The sequence below is a fragment of the Euwallacea fornicatus genome, chromosome 21, assembly GCF_040115645.1.
Source record: "Euwallacea fornicatus isolate EFF26 chromosome 21, ASM4011564v1, whole genome shotgun sequence".
NCBI classification, from domain to species: Eukaryota; Metazoa; Arthropoda; class Insecta; order Coleoptera; family Curculionidae; genus Euwallacea; species Euwallacea fornicatus.
The window spans coordinates 132,247-146,072 of NC_089561.1; the positions used below are offsets into that span (position 1 = coordinate 132,247).

General features: G+C 35.8%; 3 protein-coding genes across 6 annotated transcripts; 2 read left to right on the plus strand and 1 right to left on the minus strand.

Moving 5' to 3' along the window:
* Nucleotides 1-24: 24 nt before the first annotated feature.
* On the minus strand, nucleotides 25-4,587 carry LOC136345974 (mediator of RNA polymerase II transcription subunit 25-like). Of its 3 annotated transcripts, none has more exons than XM_066294727.1 (16): nucleotides 4,313-4,587; nucleotides 4,081-4,260; nucleotides 3,808-4,027; nucleotides 3,618-3,760; nucleotides 3,339-3,556; nucleotides 3,131-3,202; nucleotides 2,844-3,023; nucleotides 2,571-2,707; nucleotides 2,105-2,271; nucleotides 1,891-2,053; nucleotides 1,658-1,837; nucleotides 1,419-1,602; nucleotides 1,008-1,238; nucleotides 699-955; nucleotides 351-461; nucleotides 25-295 (listed from the first exon to the last, which is right to left on the minus strand). In XM_066294727.1, exons 1-16 carry the CDS (start codon nucleotides 4,432-4,434, stop codon nucleotides 146-148), a joined length of 2,715 nt encoding a protein of 904 aa, XP_066150824.1. In that variant the 5' UTR covers nucleotides 4,435-4,587; the 3' UTR covers nucleotides 25-145. The 3 variants fall into 3 exon arrangements, with proteins under 3 accessions (XP_066150824.1, XP_066150823.1, XP_066150822.1); XM_066294726.1 differs by having other exon boundaries at nucleotides 351-464; nucleotides 3,131-3,199; nucleotides 4,313-4,586; XM_066294725.1 differs by having other exon boundaries at nucleotides 351-464; nucleotides 4,313-4,586.
* Nucleotides 4,588-5,011: 424 nt separating this feature from the next.
* On the plus strand, nucleotides 5,012-6,759 carry Usf. The gene is made up of 4 exons (XM_066294529.1): nucleotides 5,012-5,170; nucleotides 5,328-5,476; nucleotides 5,727-5,968; nucleotides 6,021-6,759. Exons 1-4 carry the CDS (start codon nucleotides 5,142-5,144, stop codon nucleotides 6,360-6,362), a joined length of 762 nt encoding a protein of 253 aa, XP_066150626.1. The 5' UTR covers nucleotides 5,012-5,141; the 3' UTR covers nucleotides 6,363-6,759.
* Nucleotides 6,760-8,019: 1,260 nt separating this feature from the next.
* Nucleotides 8,020-13,821, plus strand: LOC136345836 (protein SERAC1). 2 transcript variants are annotated; one of them, XM_066294474.1, is made up of 7 exons: nucleotides 8,020-8,265; nucleotides 9,459-9,576; nucleotides 11,062-11,399; nucleotides 11,447-11,843; nucleotides 12,447-12,574; nucleotides 12,627-12,782; nucleotides 12,839-13,821. In XM_066294474.1, the coding sequence occupies exons 2-7, from the start codon at nucleotides 9,470-9,472 to the stop codon at nucleotides 13,120-13,122; spliced, it is 1,410 nt and encodes a 469-aa protein (XP_066150571.1). In that variant the 5' UTR covers nucleotides 8,020-8,265; nucleotides 9,459-9,469; the 3' UTR covers nucleotides 13,123-13,821. The 2 variants fall into 2 exon arrangements, with proteins under 2 accessions (XP_066150571.1, XP_066150572.1); XM_066294475.1 differs by lacking the exons at nucleotides 8,020-8,265; nucleotides 9,459-9,576 and adding an exon at nucleotides 9,623-11,009.
* The last annotated feature ends 5 nt before the right edge of the window (nucleotides 13,822-13,826 follow it).

Genomic DNA, 13,826 nt, shown 5'->3' on the forward strand with positions numbered 1-13,826 from the left:
TTGGCTTTTTAACATACATGTGTCAAAAGTTTTAAAATCAAATCTAATTTTTTTTTGACACCTGCATTATGTGCTAGTACAAAAAAATACATGCTAGTGTAAAAAGAAAATAACAAAATTTTAACTCACGCAAAATTCTTATCGTCTACATCATGTTAAAATCAAAATTGGAAACGTCATCGAACTGATTTGGCTGTCCACCCTGCGAATTGGCCATTTGCTGTTGCCCCATTTGGCCTCTACCACTATTGCCCATTTGCTGCATATTAATCAATTGTTGTCTATATTGCGGTTGCTGGGGAAATTGATGATATAACAATTTTGTGAATGTTAGCCTAGCACAATCTTACTTGCTGCAAAAGATGTCTCAACCCGGGATTGTTAGTCATAACAGGCCTTATCATTCTCTGTTGGGGAGCATTCGTTTGCTGCATTTGAGGGTTGCTTTGGGCTGCCATTCGCTGCTACAAGTTATCAAGATACATTAATGTAGAACATTAGCAAATAGTTATTTAACCAATAGGTGAATTAATGTCTGAACATGTTAATAGAGTTGATATTAATGGACCATTAATACACGAATTAGTTCTTCAATATTATTCCGCCGATCACAGGAATTGTTCACGGTTATTAATGATAGATTTTGTATACATTGAAGAAATAGTCAATCTACAGAAAATGTTTTGAACGTAACTAACTTCCATCAATTTATACTGCATCTCAGTGTGTTGGGCCGCTTGTAACGCCTCTTGTAAATGTGAGGTTTTCATGTGACTTATCCGCTCCAATTGGGTTTTGTACTGTTGCTCCTGCTGTTGCGCAGCTTCCAATGTTTGTTTCAATTTGTTTATTTTCTCCAGGTTCTGTTGACGCTCCACTTGCAACTGGTTTTCGAACGGTCCTCTCTGGCCTTGCTGACCTATCATTCCTTGTTGCATACTTTGCTGATTAGGGCCTAATAAGATACATTTTAAAACAACCAAATACTGTGTAAAATTTTTTCCTACCTGTCTGTCCAACGTTTTGTCCCATCATTCCTCCCATATTTGGATTATTCTGTTGACCAATACTGGTGGGCATTTGTCCCATGGAGCTGCCACCCTGACCCATTGAAGGTCCGGACTGGACCATTCCAGAAGTAGGTTGATTTAAAGATTGCCCTGGCTGACCGGGTTGTCCCATACCAGACCCAGGCTGACCCATGTTACCTCCAGGTCCCAGCGTTTGTCCTGATTGCCCTATTTCACCAAAAACTAAACTGTTTACAGAAATTATGAAAACGGCACGTTTTTCAGTCACTATTTGCAACTTGTGAACTACGTATGTACGTAAACCAAGTCTAAAAAATAATTGCAAAACGTGTCGTTTCACCTATTTTTGTGAGTAGTCGATTGATCAAATTTATGTAGAAAAAAAACCTTGAGCTGTCAAGTTTTGCGTAATCTGTCCTCCGCCCATGGCATGAGTGTTCGTTTGCGATATCATAAGACCTTGTTGCTGAGCGTTTTGTGAAGAAACAGGATTGTTACCGCCCATTGATGGGTTGCCGGTCCCCATGGGTAGTTGGCCCACTTGGGGATTAATGGGTTGCCCATTACCACCCTAAGAAAATTCAGAGGATAAAACTGCAGTCTGGGTTCTAAAGTGGAACATTTACCGGTCGTATTTGCGTAGATTTTTGTTGTTGTATTACTTTACGCAATCGATCAACGAAGGCCACCTGATCATTAGGTATAAAACCCAAATATGCTTTCTTGTCTGCTGTGTACAATAATATGAGGACTTTAATCTCACAAGCCGTATGGTTCGGAATACTGGTAAAATGTACGCAACCGGCCTAAAGCATAGAGTCAATATTTTTCCTTATTTATCTTATAGTGATAAACTTACGAAGCCGGAATTCATAACTCTAGTGAGCGATTCCAGTTCGTCGCATTGCGTCGGGTGGAAAAGAACAGATTTCGAATTCTTGAGATACGACCCCCCTATGTTACCTATCAACTGTTTAGGCATCAGCTGCATTATTAATTTCGGTGGCCAACTGTCTGCCTTTCTGTAATTTCATTCTTCAATAATAAAGAATAAAAAAAAGAATAAAGTATACATTTCTGGTTCACCATCTTTTGAATTGGACGACACGGTGCACGGAACTTGTTTAATGATTTTCTGCTGATCCGTGGGGTTTTTCGGTTTTTCAATCCATTCAAGCACGCCATGCCAAATCGTGTGCCTCTCTCTGCCACCCATTTGTTGAGTCGGTTGCTGTGCTCCCTGAAAATACGACACTATAGATATATTTACATTTGTATATTTTGATCTAGACAGGCGAGCTGAATACTCGGCGAATTGACTAGCATGACCACATTTCAAAGAATTACTAAAAATGCCACACATGAAAACTGAGCGATGCACCAAATATACTGAATGTAAGGAATTCTTGTTTCACGCTGAAATATGGACCCTGATGTATGATTATTGTTTAAAGAAAAATCTAATCTGGTAGATTATAGAATCGTCATTTTCTTTGTTTTTAAAGTCAAATTTAATTACACTAGCTTTAAAAAATTTACCTGCGCTTGAGAAGTTACCACTTGAGTATTTTGGGACACTTGAGGCATTGAGGTTTGAATTGACGGGTTTTGTGCCATCGAGGTTTGAATGTTCGGCTGGGGATTCATAATCTTGTTCATTGGTGAACTGGCATTTACTGCAAAATATTTACTTTTAATAACGGCCAAATTTTTCAATTTTTAGCAAATTAATATTAAGCAAAATAGATGAATAACAATCATTTTAGGAAGAATCCTTCATTGAAATAACAATCAGGTGGAGATGACTCTTACATTGACCAAACTGGTTGACACCAACATTGCCAGCCGCCATTGAAGGCGGCTGATTCAATTGCGCAATTAAGGCGCTTCCCACCACTGTGGTACTGTTTCCTTGACTACCTTGATTCACTTGTTGAATGTAGCCCCTAGGTTGCTGAGTTGGAGGAGGCATCTGCCACCCAGGTCTTGCCCCTTATAAGATACAAAAAACAACATTAAGTAGTTCCAACAAAAAAGAAAATTGCATAGCCCCAAAGATATTTTTTTTTCACAAATTAAAAATATAAATATCTAATTACCTGGATAGCCCGGTGGGGCAGGCATTCCCGTCATACCCATACCCATTTGATTGCCAGTCATCATTCTACCTACTGAGAATTCAGTCTAAATAAAAAGTTACTAAAAGAAGGATTATTGCATAGAAATAATTTTTTTTTTAAGTTTTGACTAGAAACATAATTTTAAAAGTATAAAAAGTTACAAAAAAATAAAAAATAGGTACATTACCTGGTGATGGATGATTGGGAGAAATATATGGTGAGCTTTGAACTACTGTCGGAGAGGTGCCGCCCATCAGACTGGAATTCTGAGGAGTACCCAATGAAGTAGTGTGAATTGGACTGTCATTTCCAGGCAGTGGACTGGGCATTGATGTAATTGTCATTGAAGAGACTATTTGACTGGGTACACTACCAGGAGGGGGAGTTACTGCTCGTTCCTTTAAACTGGAAGAAGTTTTGAAATTATCAATTTTGCTCACAAAAATTTTCACTAAAGACCACTCACGAAAATCCTTTTAAAAGAACCAAGTGCCTAGGATCTTTGGCATAATTTTTAGTCTGAGACGATAGATCTCCTCCTGCTTTTTCAAATAGTTTATAAAGCTGAGGTATTTTACGTGGCGAAATAATGGATAAATTTATACTTCTCTGAAATAAAAAAATTAATTTCAAGCAATTTGTCTCGAAAAACTTACTTCTTGAAGAATGGCAGCCAATTGCTCGGCATTTTTTCCAGCAAAAGATTGACATTCAAACACTGGAATTAAATATGGAGGAGAGTTGCATACTAAAATGCAATGTTTTTGTGCTACAACATTTGGATCTCTTTTGAGCTGCAATTCGTCAAAACAACACATAGCAGTCGCAAGGCCTTCAGCAATATTTGCGTGTGACTCTCCTTTTCCACCTATGAGTCTAAGAAACAGGACCATTATGTTGTTAATCTTCCAACACACTTAAGCATTTACTCTAATTTATCAATTGCATTTAAAACCTTCCCTGGACCATAAAAAGGGCCAAATGTATCAGCTGTGAGGTTGGGTAGACAATCTGCTGCCTGATATGTTACAATGCCATAAAATGAAATAGCTGTTTCAGCAACCAAGGCATTGTCATCGATTTTTGCTATGTTTCCTTGATTAAAGTGTCTACAATGATGTGTATTTTAAGCTACTATTATCGATATCTTTGAATACTCACTCTAAAGAAGGAATAATGTAATTTGCCTTGATTTCGGCAAGGTATGCTCCATTAACTGCCGTGGCTTCGATCACAAACACCACATCGGCTTGACCTCCATGATCTGTGGAACACACTACCATTGTATAAAAGGGTATCAACAGTAACTTAACAATAACATAGAAGAGTGATTACAATCCTGTTAAACATTAAAATTATCAATAATATAAATATTATATTTCATGTTGTTTGTTGTGGCTTGCTAAAATGGTAGTGGTTGGAAAGACGCGACAAATGTCACAGCTAGCTGCGAATAATTTTAATAGGAGTTTTCAACTATGGAATCAAAGGTACTTCCTTAGTGTAGCTTAGCCAGTAGTAGTTCTGGATAATTTCTGTCATTCATAGATAAACTTTAACACTCTGTATGTTTTACAGAATTTCCTTTTTATATTTTTAAATATAAAATTCGGTCTATAATTCTTTCAACATTTGACTATATCCTGATGTACCTCCTCGATGTATTAATATTTCAACACACTGATATATCCTATACATGGGATATATTAATATTTTTTAATATAATAGTTTTCGATATTTCAACTTCTTAATAATACAATTAGAAACACAATCAAATCCTTTAGTCACCTGCTTCCATATAGACCGGATTACGTCACGTCACAATTTGTCATACATAAAGAAAACGCCATATATATTGACACGGCAGAAATGTCTAGGAAAATGTCGAAAACCTTCTTTCCTCCATCACATGACCAAAGTTTTGTTCTCGTGACCAAAATCGCTCTAAAATTCAAAAAATATTAAAAATATTTAATATTTCAAGACACAAATGGATTTACTTGACCCCTTGGATGAAAGGTAAATTATGGTAAAGCACTTGGACACGGAACATTTCCAAGTTTGCCTTTATTATATAACGCCTTTGGCAAGGTCACAACAAACGGTGCTATTTATTGTTTGATAAATCCTTCTAAATGGGATAATGAAGTAAATATAAACATTTTGGCGGTTTCAGTAACAAAGATGAAATAGAGGAGAAATTTGTTATAAGTAATATGAAAAATAGTTCCATTGATAGTGATGATGACCAGCCTGCAGTTGAACACCTTGCGCCCCAAACTTTGCTTGAGACACCAGATATGGAATCCCCCAAATCACCCGATGGTAAGTGAGATTTTAATAAAATCGATAGGGAAAAATACATATTTTAACTCTTTAATTTAATTTTGTTGCTGCAATGATGACTATTGAACGGATAGTAGATTATGGTTTGAGGTACTGATCAAATTTTCAGTGTAACCTTGCTGTAAGCTGTTAAAAAATCATACACTATTACTGAGTAGCTACTATTTGAGCCATAAATCATTTACATTCATATATTTGCCAAGATGAACTTAGGAACTCCTACTTTCAGGACCTATGATTACATACAGAGTATTACAAGTTCATGATAGTACAGATAGTTCTGATTTTTTGCCCACTGGCTCAAGCTTTTCACCCACAAGCACTGGCACACAAATGGTTGCGGGAGCAAATCTCAATGGGCCCATATATGTAATTGGAAATGCTGATAGTGGGGATTGGCCTAATGTGTATCAAAGGCCAATAGCCCCAAAGATTACGCCGGACCATTCTGTGGTTCTTCAGGTGAAAAAGGTAAGTGAGATATTAATTGAAACACACAAAAACAGATAGAATATAATTTTAGAGAGATGACAAAAGGAGAGCTACACATAATGAAGTAGAAAGGCGAAGAAGAGATAAAATTAATAATTGGATAGCAAAATTATCTAAAATACTGCCAGAAAGTCCAACTGATGTAAAAGGAAATGGCCAATATGATGGTCATTCTAAAGGTGGTATCCTTTCAAAGGCCTTTGAATATATTATTGAATTACAAGCGACTGAAACACGACTTGGGAGCTATATAAAAGAGAACAAGAAGTTGGCTAATGCGGTAGATCAGTTAAGATCTAAAAACTATGCTTTAGAAGCTCAAAATGGAGAACTTGTGGCGTTACTCAAAAAACATGGAATCGAAGTTGAATGATTTGTATGGCTGAGTAATTACCTTGAACATAGCTTTAGGGGATTAATGCATATATTGGTAATAATAAATATTGCCTTAACGTTGAAGCACTGATTGTATAAATATGGAAACATTTTTGTTTCTCTGTCTCTTATTGACCACCAATTGTATATTAAAACTATATAGTAAGTGCAATATACAGTTAATTATTGCATTGCCCACAAATTTGTTACAGAATTTTTTCTCGGTGGAATTTTCCGGTGATTTTTCTAAATCTCTTTGTTTAATAACGTGTCACTAAGAGCATATGTAGACAATTCCGATAAGGATATTTATTGAAGGTAGCAGGAGAAAGGTTTTATATTTTGTTAAAGTGCTTTAAAAGTTCTGTTATTAAAAGCGTATTTAAAGTTAAAAAGTCTTTGTTTTCAATCTTTCGATGGAGACGGGCTAGAAAATTATCATATACTAACTGAAAAGGTGTCGAGTAATAGTAAACTGGTTAGTTTCTCTTTGTATATTTTGATAACACAATAGCATTTCTTAAACAAAGAAAATTTTCATAATGCTATTTCGACAGATACAAAAGAATAAATAATCGTCTATAAGCAGTAACGTGAACAATTCATTTGCATTGAGGGTTATTCAAAATCTGATGTGGTGCTATCTATAAGCCGTTATGCGAAATATTCCTATATAGGTTTTTGTGGCGCCATCTAGGTGAGAGTAGTCAAACTAACTATAGTGGGACCGAAAGGTATTTGTCTCTATTTAATAGCTTGTGTTAAGTATAATTTATAGATGGCAAGAGTAGTCACAAAAAAATGACAACAAAAAAGACGGCACCCTGACGCAGACTTTTTTTTTAGTTAAAACGATTTTGTTCTTTATAAGTTGTTTAGGAATAGTGAACAATGAGATATCATTCATTTCACTACTATATTTTGATAAAATTAAATAAAGTTACTTAAATTAAAAATAAACCGTTAAATTATAATAAACCTTCAATGCAGATGTTATTTTATTTTTCAGTTATTCGTCTTCTACCTTATGTAACTTTGGCGCACCTAAGTATTGCTCAAAATTAAAACAACCGCCAAACGAAAATTTTAATAAAGGAAAAATTGAATTGATAAATTTCGGAAAATCTTAATTGCTGCAGTATTAATCTGCCAAATAATAATTGTATGGATTAAAATTAACAAGCGTGCATTGTTGGCGCTTGAAAAATGCTACTTAGAACAAACTCATTTTTGATAAATAGCCAAATGCCTCATCATAAAGTCATATTCGTATATTTACCCATCAATGGGATGTTCTACAAGAATAAAGTAACTAACTATCACGGGACGCATTCTATCTAAACATTTAGAAAAAGAAAGAGAAATAACAAGTGAAATTTTTGTATGAGGAATTATTAATTAGTTGTCGACAGAAATTGAAAAATATATAGGATGTGTTTTAGACGCGTTGACTATTGGTGATGGGTAAAACACTTTTAGGCGTATTACTTATTTATTGTTTTTAGTTGCCCACCAGGAGTGAAAAACACTTTGTGAGGTCCGTATTTAAACAAAAGTTTGACGATGTAGAAGCTACGTAGCTAAAACGCAATATTGAATGTGGTAGAATTACTCAATAGAAGCACCCACATAGGAGATGCTCGCGCACCGCTCCTCCCAACAAAAGTATAGAACAGAACGAAATAATGGCAAGAGAGGTGTTATTCATTAATTCTCTACCCGGTATAGTTGTAGCGAGTGTCGTTTGAAACGGTTACTTCAGTTATCCTTGAGTTTCCTCTCGTTTTCAACTAATTAACTTGTGGACGCATTTATTATTTTACACAACTTGTCTGCGCGCGAACCATTCCCAATCAAGCCTTCATGGTAGAAAACGGAGATAAAAAAATCCTTTGAAAGAGGTAAGCTGGAAGAACATAAAGAAATCACATCACGTTGCATCAGACACCAACAATCATTAGCTGCAGCGCACAACACCCAGTCTAATAAAACCTAAAGCACATGATCGTTATATGCACATAGTTGATTTAATATAGTCCGCATATCTAAATGAGTCATTGAGCATCAAATCATTGAGTTTCTAAGAATTTTTCGAAGAAAAAACTGGATAACAAGAAATCCAGGGAGTCAACTAGAGTTTTTTCTGTTGCTTGTTTAACTGAGTCATAAATGTGAGATCCCCGCTCTACTGCTTTTTATTTATTATTTACCTTTATAAACATACCGTCCTTGAAAGCTTTACAATATAAAAAAGTTACAAACTTTGATAGAAACAGATTACAATGTGATCGTTTTTTGCAAACAAATTGTTCTTAGCACCAATTCGGGTGGGTAAACGTTCATTAATTATTATTAATTCATTATTCCTATTCTTATCTATAATTAGATGGCAAAGTAAGGTATCTTCTTTACGTATCGTAAACAGCGTTACGAAAAATGTAAACCCATAAACCACAAATAACATTAAATAAAAATACCAGATCCGTAATTGAAACGGATGTCTCAATGCAAAATTAGTGTCCGAAATATTGAAAGTTTCGCAAAACGTTCCACTATTCAATTCCTACAATTACACGTTAAGTACGTGGTTCGACTTCCGATAAGACCAAATTGTAATGGCACGAATTAACCAGTAACAACAATTTTGATAAAAATACAAATTACGACTTTAACGACACGCGTTTCCTCAATACTTCTCAAACCTTCATTTTAACATGTACCCGCAGCTGAAACGGAGAATAGTTAAAAACATTTTGTATCCGTTTTTAAAACCAGTTATCTATAGGTATGTAGGTATATCTGTATTTATTATGGTGAAAAGAAAATAGTTGATAAACAGTACAAGGTTCATTAGATAATTTTTTTCGAACTGGCCAAAGGAAGACTGTTGCCATTAATCTTTATCTCTATTATTTGTTTTACAAATGTGTATGTTAAGTTGATACAGAGGTGTCACCCTGCCTTTTTTCTTCGACTGGAATTTGAAGGAATCTCGGGTAGACGTATGAAAATTGAACAGTTTCCAAAGAATACGATTGTCAAAGATGTGCTAATAAAAAGATGCCGCAACGAAAACATTCAATGTTTGTTTCAGGACCGAAAAAAATGTCATTGACAGTGGAAGACATTATGGGAGATCAGTGCATTCTCTCTTCTTCAGAATGCAATTTTATAGCGGAACAGGATGAGCGATACCTTGCCGAATCGTCAAGGTAAGAACGACTAACTTACATATACAGGGTGATTTTTTTTAAAACTGTCGACCCAAAAAATATCGAAATACAAACATTTTCAAAAAAACGTAATCTTTATTTTTGCAACCGCTTTACGACCGGTAAGTGAATGCGTTGCTACCTTTAAATGCATTCCAACTGAAAAAAATTAAATTGAAACACTTCGCTTGTGATACATCAATGGATAGCTAACATCTCCCTCAAAACTATTTTGTATATGTTTTTGATTTTTAAACGTGTTTATTTTTAAATCATCCTTTAAAGTTACTTACTGTATCTCAGAATTGTCTTGTTATTTATTATCGTTTGGAGCAAAAAGGTGCCCAATTCGAACATTTGTACAAATAAGTAATAAAACTTTAGTACTTGAACCTTTCGTTCGATTTTTTAAATTCCTTTTATTCAAATTAAATAATTTGGTAAGACACGGTAATTTTAATTAAAAAAAAAACACACACACACGCACACAATCAAAAAACAGAAATGCATAGAGAATTGGTTTCACGGAGATTTTAGCTACACATTGACGTGTTACGACAAGGATGTTTCCATGTAATTTTTTTAAGTTAAGGTGCGTGAAGGTGAAACTGTGAGTAGCAACAAATTCGTTTATGGATCAAAATGTGATCCCCGCAGAACAAAAATGTTTATGTTTTTGTAACTTTTTTCTACTGTCATACTTTTTGAGGATTTTTTGGCCACGGCTCAATGCAGTAGACCCGCTAAGGTCGGCTCTGTATGTTGATTTATAAAAATCTTAATACAGCTAAAAACCATGATTGACAGGATTGTACTTCTCTTATATTTAATTGAGATTTGCTCTCCAATCTAATCTATTACGAACCAACGATATAGAACCAACATAAAGATTTATCTACCATTACATTAATGATGATTGTTGTCGACTGTTTCGCTATTTTCTCACCCCTGTTTTCTTCGAATATTTTCGGGTTTCAACTTATTTACATAAATAAGTACCCATTAACGGTAAATTCCAGTGTTTTTTTTTAGTAGGAACACTTAAAACCCTGAATTCAGGTGAAAATCAGAAAGTGTTTTTATATCGATTACTTAATAGCAAAAAGAAACCGATGGCAACCTGGATTAGCAATAATCGAATACAGCAATTCTGGAACGATTTAGCACCTCAAAAAAAAAATCAATAAACCGACGGAAATTCAGGGCCATTAATACTGATAAGATAGGCAGGCTCATATCAATATTTATTTTGAAACAGTCTAAATTGTTTGAGATAGGGAGTTGATGTTTTATCAGTACCCTGAAGTTCTATCAATTTTACTGAATAGACATGAATCCTGATTTTAGAGAGCGTACTGCAATTTTTTTCCCTCCCAACTCAATTCAGAGAGATTTTATCTCACGAAAATGTCGTTGGATTACGTAAAATCGATGTAACAGAAACTACCAAAGAAATGATGATTTTCCTATACTGACAATTTCCAGAAAACTGTGGCTCCAAAACGTACTTTACACGTTCACGAATCACCTCGTTCCCGCCCTGGCTGCTTTCCTTGCAAACAGCCTCTCGAGATCCCTGGCACCTCTTCAAAGAATACCCCTAAACATACCCTCAGGGGTGGTGAGGATACGCCTCAAACGTGCTACACGATCGCAACTGGCAATCTCTGAATCCCTCGAAGAAGCTCCTCATATCGAACAGTGTTTGTCCGAAGAGGAAAAAAGTGCAAACGCGGATCCATGCGTCGACTGCAGCGTTCTATATGAACCCGAGGAAGGAGAAATTGCAGCTGATGTGATATTCGTCCATGGATTACACGGTGGTAAGTTTTGCCTCCAGGAAAGCAACTTTTCTAGTCCATCTCCCCAGGCTTGGACAGGACTTGGACGCAAGGCACCTGGAGAGTGAACAATCCGAAACTCAAAGATTTAACTCCAGTGAGGCGTAGGTCGACCGACGACTTTTACGTGCCCATTAAACATGACCAGCAGTTGAAAGAAGGCAGACTAAAGCGCACCTTAACTAGAATTTATACGACTGTTCCGAATAAAATTGCCCGCACTAAAGACGGAAAAGACGAGCCTGATCGTAGAGAGCGGATCGAGGAGGAAGTGGAATACATGGAGGAGCCGGAAAACGTGGAGAATTTCAGCAGGTGCTGGCCGAAAGACTGGCTACCTCAAGATTGTCCCAACGTCAGGGTTTTGGCCATAAATTACACTACCGATGTCCTATGGAGGCCCATGTGGCAAAAGATGAAAGCCCGGTAACATTGTTATTAGCCTCTATTTATATACCTCTATATTTAAACAAACTAGAAAACGCATTTCTTGAACATTTTTTGGTAGTTCCTTCCGTAGTACCTACAGGCTTACTTTGCAGTGTCGGAACTTGGGTCGTACATTGGTTTCATCGTAATACTTCACGTATGAATATCAAACGACATTTTATTTTAGAAGGATGTCGATTGAGGGTCGGAATTTCCAGAATTCTATTATTGTATAAACGATAAGTAAACGGTATTGGAAATTCGAACGGACAGTTATTTCTATAATTAATGAAAACCGACGTTTCATATTTGCTAGCGTCATTTAATCTTCCAAGAAAATACCATCTTGAAATTAGTATCGATTTATACAGTTGGAAATGATTGCGAACGGTGTTCTTCGAAAATAACTTTTTTTCAAATTGAATTAATGAATAATATCTCATATTAAGTCTGAGGGACTTGACAGGACGATAGATGTTTGGTTACAATACAAAATACATAACAAGGAAGTTTCGAAGGAACTTATCGTACCTACCTAACCAGAAATCAGAATTGATATAACTTAAATTAATTTAGAGTTATTATTATTTTATTTATTAGAACTACGCTCCCCGAGAGAAGCAATGAAATGATGGAGGAGCTTTTGCGCTTGGACGTGGGTTGCAGACCCATAGTGTGGGTGGGCCATTCAAAGGGAGGACTATATATTAAGCAAATAATCCTCAACGGTAATACGTTTTAATCCACTCATTAGCTTCAATAAACTATATCTTTTTAAAGGCTGGAATGCTGATCAAGACCAAGCTAATGTCAAACACCTATTCCGACAAACTAAAGCGATAATGTTCTACAGCGTGCCTCACAAGGGTTCCCCAATCGCAGATATGACATTTCCATTCTTCCGGAGAAGCATTGAGGTGCTGGAAGTTCAGACAAGTAATGCTACACATATTTTAGTTACTTTCCAATAATTAAAAAAAAAAATCATTTAGACTGCGAATTTGTGTTGAATTTGCACCGAAGCTTCCTGGAGATGCTCGACAAGGGCGACCCTTGGAGGCCGGAAATATTCAGTTTTATCGACACCGAGAATACACCCGTGGCTTTCACTTCTTTCAAGTTTATCGCGTACGAGTCAGCCGACCCAGATGTGGGCATCAAGTGCGATGTCCCTTTGGATCATCGGGAAATATGCAAACCCGCTGGAAGAGACTGTTTCCTCTATTTGGAATTGATTAATTTGATTAACAGATCCATTTTTGGAAAATCCTATTGATAATTCCGCCGTGATAGTCGTAGTTACTTATTCGCTGTGAGCTATCGTAATTAATTTAAATTAGTGCGAAATGATGAAAACAAGAAAGGAAACAGGTTCAGTGCTGTGCAGATATGTGTGATACTAGATTTAATAATAAAACACAATGAGTGTTACTGTGAAGTTCTCACAAGTACCTATAACAATATCAATTAGTGAGCTTATTGGGTACCTGAGGCATAAATTTTTTTTAGTTATTTTGATCAGCCCAGTGAAATTTTAACGTATATTATTTTATTTCATGCTATCGCCTAATATACAGAGAATTTGTGCTCCACGGTGAACGCACTGTTTATCACCCCGATACCCACAGTTAAATGAAATTAGGTGCTTATCGAAACTTGCCAGTGTTGAATGCATTTGCTATTTATTTTATCAGTATTTGGCTCTTTACATGCAGAAAAGCGGATGTTCCAATGTTTCGAATTATTTTTTGGTTAAAATCAGTGCTCATTGTGATTACGTAAGAGCAACAACATTACAGTATCACGTACTATAATGATGTTTGACTTACTAGACGCTAATCAGCACAGGGTAAATAAATCTACCCGGACACAATAATCTCTGTTGATGGGTGGCCAAATTACAGAAACATTTATAACTTTGTTAAATATTTTTAGGATTAAATAGTGAAATTTAATAAACACATAAAAAATATAAGATTT